The following is a 7092-nucleotide window of genomic DNA, read 5'->3' as shown; positions in this document are numbered from 1 at the left end:
GTCAGCCTGCAGGGACCCCCTAGGTGAGGTCCCCCCCCCTATATCTTTGATACAATTTATGGGATAATGTACGAGGCCCGTGCACCCCCTCTTTTTTGTTTTTATGTAGTTTCATTGGTCATAGGACAGTGATGGCGAACCTTGGCACCCCAGATGTTTTGGAACTACATTTCCCATGATGCCCATGCACTCTGCAATGTAGGTGAGCATCATGGGAAATGTAGTTCCAAAACATCTGGGGTGCCAAGGTTCGCCATCACTGTCATAGGACATCCCCGGTCCTAGAGGGCAGCGAGGCTTTAAGAGATTGCCCACATGAGCAGTGGAATAGTAACTGTGCCGTACGTGACCAATTGTGGTTGTTGGTCATCCAATATCAGTACCTGACCTCAAACGGGCACAAATGCCCACTCTCCGCCATCTTTGAGAAAGTCTTCCCCGCAGGGTGAAAAGGCAGTTATAGGCGCAAAGCAAAGGAAGGGGGAAGGTCAAGGCTACGCACTCACCGGCCACTTTATTAGATACGCCTGTTCAATTGCCCGGTAGCACAGATTGCTAATCAGCCAATCACATGGCAGCAACTCAATGCATTGTCTAGACGTGGTGAAGACGACTTGCTGACGTTCAAACCGAGCATCAGAATGGGGGAATAAAGGGGATTGAAGTGGCTTTGGACGTGGCGTGGGTTGTTGGTGGCAGACGGGACGGTCTGAGTATTTCTGGGATTTTCACACACAACCATCTCTTGGGGTTTACAGAGAATGGTGGGGAAAAGAGAAAATATCCAGTGAGCGGCAGTTGTGTGGAGGAAAATGTCTTGTTGAGGTCAGAGGAGAATGGGCAGACTGGCTCCAGATGATAGAAAGGCGACAGTAACTCAAATAGCCTCTCGTTACATCCAAGGTATGCAGAATACCATCTCTGAATGCACAACACATCCAACCTTGAAGCAGATGGGCTACAGCAGCAGAAGACCCCACCGGGTGTCAGGTAAAAACAGGGAACTGAGGCTACAATTGGCACAGGATCACCAAAATTGGGCAATAGAAGATTGGAAAAACATTGCCTGGTCTGATGAGTCTGGATTTCAGCTGCGACATTCAGCTGGTGGGGTCAGAATTTGGCACATGGATCCATCCTGCCTTGTATCACCGGTTCAGGCTGGTGGTGGGGGTGTAATGGTGTGGGGGATGGGGTATCACCGGTTCAGGCTGGTGGTGGGGGGTGTAATGGTGTGGGGGATGGGGTATCACCAGTTCAGGCTGGTGGTGGGGGTGTAATGGTGTGGGGGATGGGGTATCACCGGTTCAGGCTGGTGGTGGGGGTGTAATGGTGTGGGGGATGGGGTATCACCGGTTCAGGCTGGTGGTGGGGGTGTAATGGTGTGGGGGATGGGATATCACCGGTTCAGGCTGGTGGTGGGGGTGTAATGGTGTGGGGGATGGGGTATCACCGGTTCAGGTTGGTGGTGGGGGTGTAATGGTGTGGGGGATGGGGTATCACCGGTTCAGGTTGGTGGTGGGGGTGTAATGGAGTGGGGGGATGGGGTATCACCGGTTCAGGCTGGTGGTGGGGGTGTAATGGTGTGGGGGATGGGGTATCACCGGTTCAGGTTGGTGGTGGGGGTGTAATGGTGTGGGGGATGGGGTATCACCGGTTCAGGCTGGTGGTGGGGGTGTAATGGTGTGGGGGATGGGATATCACCGGTTCAGGCTGGTGGTGGGGATGTAATGGTGTGGGGGATGGGATATCACCGGTTCAGGCTCGTGGTGGGGGTGTAATGGTGTGGGGGATGGGGTATCACCGGTTCAGGCTGGTGGTGGGGGTGTAATGGTGTGGGGGATGGGGTATCACCGGTTCAGGCTGGTGGTGGGGGTGTAATGGTGTGGGGGATGGGGTATCACCGGTTCAGGCTGGTGGTGGGGGTGTAATGGTGTGGAGGATGGGGTATCACCGGTTCAGGCTGGTGGTGGGGGTGTAATGGTGTGGGGGATGGGGTATCAGTGGTTCAGGCTGGTGGTGGGGGTGTAATGGTGTGGGGGATGGGGTATCACCGGTTCAGGCTGGTGGTGGGGGTGTAATGGTGGGGGGATGGGGTATCACCGGTTCAGGCTGGTGGTGGGGGTGTAATGGTGTGGGGGATGGGGTATCACCGGTTCAGGTTGGTGGTGGGGGTGTAATGGTGTGGGGGATGGGGTATCACCGGTTCAGGCTGGTGGTGGGGGTGTAATGGTGGGGGGATGGGGTATCACCGGTTCAGGCTGGTGGTGGGGGTGTAATGGTGGGGGGATGGGGTATCACCGGTTCAGGCTGGTGGTGGGGGTGTAATGGTGGGGGGATGGGGTATCACCGGTTCAGGCTGGTGGTGGGGGTGTAATGGTGTGGGGGATGGGGTATCACCGGTTCAGGCTGGTGGTGGGGGTGTAATAGTGTGGGGGGGGGGGGTAATTTTCTTGGCACACTTTGGGCCCCTTAGTACCAATTGATGGTTTAATCACAACGGCCCCCCTGAGTATTGTTGCTGACCATGTCCATCCCTTTATGACTACAGTGTCCCCATCTTCTGATGGCTCCTCCCAGCAGGATAATGCCCCATGTCACAAAGCTCCAATCATCTCACCACTGGACAATGAGGTCCCTGTCCTCCAATGGTCTCCACACTCCCCACATCTCATCCAATAGAGCACCTTTGGGATGTGGTGGAGCGGGAGATTCGGCATCATGGATGTGCAGCCGACAAATCTGCAGCGACTGTGTGATGTTATCAGGTCACTTTGGAGCAAAATCTCTGAGAAACGTCTCCAACACCTTGTTGTATCTCTGCCACCAAGAATAGGGGCAAAAGGGGGTCCAACCCGGGACTAGCAATGTGTACAGCACATCTGGAAAGAATTCACATCACTTTTTCCACATTTTGGAATGTTACAATCTTATTACAAAATGGATTACATTCATTATTTTCCTCAAAATTCTACAAACAATCCCCCTATAATGACGTGAAAGAAGTTAGTTTGAAATCTTTGCAATTTTATTAAAAATAAAAAAAAATCCCATGTGCATAAGTATCACAGGCTCCTCCCACCACAGACTCCTCCCATGTAATTAAGCATCACAGGCTCCTCCCATGTAATTAAGCATCACAGGCTCCTCCCATGTACACAAGTAACACAGGCTCCTCCCATGTACACAAGTAACACAGGCTCCTCCCATGTACACAAGTAACACAGGCTCCTCCCATGTACACAAGTAACACAGGCTCCTCCCACCACAGACTCCTCCCATGTACATAAGCATCACAGGCTCATCCCACCACAGACTCCTCCCATGTACATAAGCATCACAGGCTTCTCCCACCACAGACTCCTCCCATATAAATAAGCATCACAGACTCCTCCCATGTACATAAGTAACATAGGCTCTTCCCACCACAGGCTCCTCCCATGTACACAAGTATCACAGACTCCTCCCATGCACATAAGTATCACAGGCTCCACCCACCACAGACTCCTCCCATGTAAATAAGCATCACAGGCTCCTCCCACCACAGACTCCTCCCATGTACATAAGCATCACAGGCTCATCCCACCACAGACTCCTCCCATGTACATAAGCATCACAGGCTCCACCCACCACAGACTCCTCCCGTGTACATAAGTAACACAGGCTTCTCCCACCACAGGCTCCACCCACCACAGACTCCTCCCATGTACATAAGCATCACAGGCTCATCCCACCACAGACTCCTCCCGTGTACATAAGTAACACAGGCTTCTCCCACCACAGACTCCTCCCATGTAATTAAGCATCACAGGCTCCTCCCATGTACATAATTAACACAGGCTCCTCCCATGTACACAAGCATCACAGGCTCCTCCCACCAGACTCCTCCCGTGTACATAAGTAACACAGGCTTCTCCCACCACAGACTCCTCCCATGTACATAAGTAACATAGGCTCTTCCCACCACAGGCTCCTCCCATGTACAGAAGTATCACAGACTGCTCCCACCACAGACTCCTCCCATGCACATAAGTATCACAGGCTCCTCCCATGACACTCAGCACTGATCTCAGGTTCCTCCGGTTTGCACTGATCATCCTTGAGATGTTTCTACAACTTGATTGGAGGTCACCTGTGATAAATTCAGTTGATTGGACATGATGTGGAAAGGCACACACCTGTCTATAGAAGGTCTCACAGCTAACAGTGCATGTCAGAGCACAAACCAAGCCATGAAGTCCAAGGAAATTGGCTGTAGGCCTCTGAGACAGGATTGTATGGAGGCACAGATCGGGGGAAGGGTACAGAAACACTATGGCAGCATTGAAGGTCCCAATGAGCACAGTGGCCCCCATCATCTGTAAATGGAAGAAGTTTGGCACCACCAGGACTCTTCCTAGAGGGGGCCGCCCGGCCAAACCAAGTGATCGGGGGAGAAGGGCCTTAGTCAGGGAGGCGACCAAGAACCCCGATGGTCACTCAAAGCTCCAGCATTTCTCTGCGGAGAGAGAAGAGAACTTTCCAGAAGAACAACCATCTCTGCAGCACTTTACCAATCAGACCTGTATGGTAGAGTGACCAGACGGAGGCCATCCCTACAGTGAAGCATGGTGGTGGCATTATGCTGTGGGGGTGTTTTTCAGTGGCAGGAACTTGGAGACTAGTCAGGGTGGAGGGAAAGATGAATATAGCAATGTACAGAGACATCCTTGATGAAAACCTTCTCCAGAGCCCTCTGGACCTCAGACCGGGGAGAAGGTTCATCTTCCAACAGGACAAGGACCCTAAGCCCACAGCCAAGATAACAAAGGAGTGGCTACGGGACAACTCTGTGAATGTCCTTGATTGGCCCAGCCAGAGCCCAGACTTGAACCAGATTGGACATCTCTGGAGAGATCTGAAGATGGCTGTGCACCGACCCTCCCCATCCAACCTGATGGAGCTTGAGAGGTCCTGCAAAGAAGAATGGGAGAAACTGCCCAAAAATAGGAGTGCCGAGCTTGTAGCATCATACCCACCATACTCTCATCCATACACCATACTCTCATCCATACACCATACTCTCATCCATACACCATACTCTCATCCATACACCATACACCATACTCTCATCCATACACCATACACCATACTCATCCATACACCATACTCATCCATACACCATACATCATACCCAACAAGACTGGAGGCTGTAATTGGTGCCAAAGGGGCTTCACCAAAGTATTGAGGAAAGGCTGTGATACTTATGTACACACGGGAGGGGCCTGCGATACCCGCGCGCACACACACGGGAGGGGCCTGCGATACCCGCGCGCACACACACGGGAGGGGCCTGCGATACCCGCGCGCACACACACGGGAGGGGCCTGCGATACCCGCGCGCACACACACGGGAGGGGCCTGCGATACCCGCGCGCACACACACGGGAGGGGCCTGCGATACCCGCGCGCACACACACGGGAGGGGCCTGAAGACATTTGGCCATATATTTTAACTCTTGTTCACTTTTTAATGGTTGCTTTTCAAAAAAAAAAAAAAAAAAACAGTACAGATTGTATAACAGCTCAGGTCCTTCTGAGATAGAAACTTTTAATAGAAATATGAACGGGATCATCGACAGAGATGCGATTTCCACAACCTGCAAATCCGCCCCAGGCCACCCCCCCGTTGTAAACTCGCTTCCCCCCTCCCCCAATATACATGTCACAGAGAGGAACGTCTGACGCACCTTTTATCTTCTGCGTGGGTGGTAATAAAAATAAAAATACTGATTAACCGTTGATGTACCCACTTTGTGTAAAGCTATCTACGCGTGAAGGTGACCGTGTGCCCCGGATCGGGTCTTTTTTTTCAGTTATCGTTGTCACTTCTGAAAAATAACTGCATGGAGGTACATAAGACGTGACACATGCAGGACAGCCACGTGTGACAAGTCCGGAGCTGAGTATATGGTCAGCACAGCAAGAAAAAACCAGAGTGGGTGCTTTTTATTTTTAATTTTCATAGAAATAAATCCCACTCAAAAGAAAAAAAAAAAAAAAAAAAAGAAAAAAAAAAAACAAACAACAAAAGAATTAAAAAAAAATAAAACATTGCTGTAAACCTGGTGAAAAACGGCACAGCGAGGATCAATAACTTACCAAAAAAAAATAAAACCCATGTGAAACAGAAGAGTTGCACCGCAGCATCTAAACTGCTCGGCCTCCCGTCATCTGGTGATCCTCCAGACTCTACCAAACCGGGGAACAAAAAATAAAAAATAAAAAGAAAAGGAAAAGGAAATCTATGCCGTTAAAAGTAAAATAAATCTAAAGGTCGGTCCACTGGCTGGCTTTGCGCAAGGGCAGTGTTGAGAGTCCTTATTGAGGCTCCTCTAGGAAGGAGGGGTGGGGTCAGAGGTCAGTCCGTGCCTGGGCAGCGTTGGGAGCGTATTTGGGCATCAGTTCGTTGATCTTGCGGATGAAGTCGGATTTCTCGGCGCAGCCCTTGCAGATCTCACCCCAGTCCGTCTAAGATCTTCTTCAGCTCCTTCACCCGCAGCTTCTTTAGGTCAACCGTGTTCAGGTCTATCTGTTTGTCTGTGGAGTAGAACATGGAGATACCCTTTAGGCTATACAGTGACTTTCACATTACTTAGAGACGCTACATCGAAAAAGAGAGAGACGCTACATCGAAAAAGAAAAAAAAAAAAGAGATGTTACATCGAAAAAAGACGCTACATCCTAATGAGCACATCACTGTAAAAGACAAATTACAGGACTTTAACAGTGAGGTGCTCATTAGGATGTGGCGTCTCTTTAACCACTTGCCACATGTAGCTTTACGTCGGCAGAATGGCACGGCTGGGCAAATGGGCATACAGGTACGTCCCTTTGAATTTGCCCCGTGGTCACGTGCGCGGCGACTGCAGCGCGCGCGTTCCTGCCCGGGAGCTCCGCGAGTAGGATCACGGGTCCCGCGGACTCCATGTCCACGGGATACCCGCGATCCTCTCACGGAGCTGAAGAACGGGGAGATGCTAATGTAAACAAGCGTTTCCCCGTTCTGCCTAGTGACAGTGTCACTGATCACAGCGCCCTGTGATCTGGAGC

The 7092-nt window shown here is 51.2% G+C and overlaps 1 protein-coding gene across 1 annotated transcript in view; it reads right to left on the bottom strand.

Annotated features, from left to right (window-relative positions):
- Positions 1 to 5553: 5553 nt before the first annotated feature.
- MANF (mesencephalic astrocyte derived neurotrophic factor) overlaps positions 5554 to 7092 on the bottom strand; it is a gene marked incomplete at its 5' end in the record, with an annotated part of 4456 nt that continues 2917 nt past the window's right edge. Inside the window, 2 exon segments of the mRNA XM_077451061.1 lie at positions 5554 to 6507; positions 6509 to 6579. Of these exon segments, the coding sequence (XP_077307187.1) occupies positions 6394 to 6507; positions 6509 to 6579 (185 nt within the window).

This window comes from Lithobates pipiens, unplaced genomic scaffold (genome assembly GCF_037356315.1).
Source record: "Lithobates pipiens isolate NorthernLeopardFrog02 unplaced genomic scaffold, aLitPip1_a1.2 Scaffold_23, whole genome shotgun sequence".
Lineage (NCBI taxonomy): Eukaryota > Metazoa > Chordata > Amphibia > Anura > Ranidae > Lithobates > Lithobates pipiens.
Note: the sequence above shows the minus strand (reverse complement) of the source record. Positions and strands in the feature narration are given on the sequence as shown.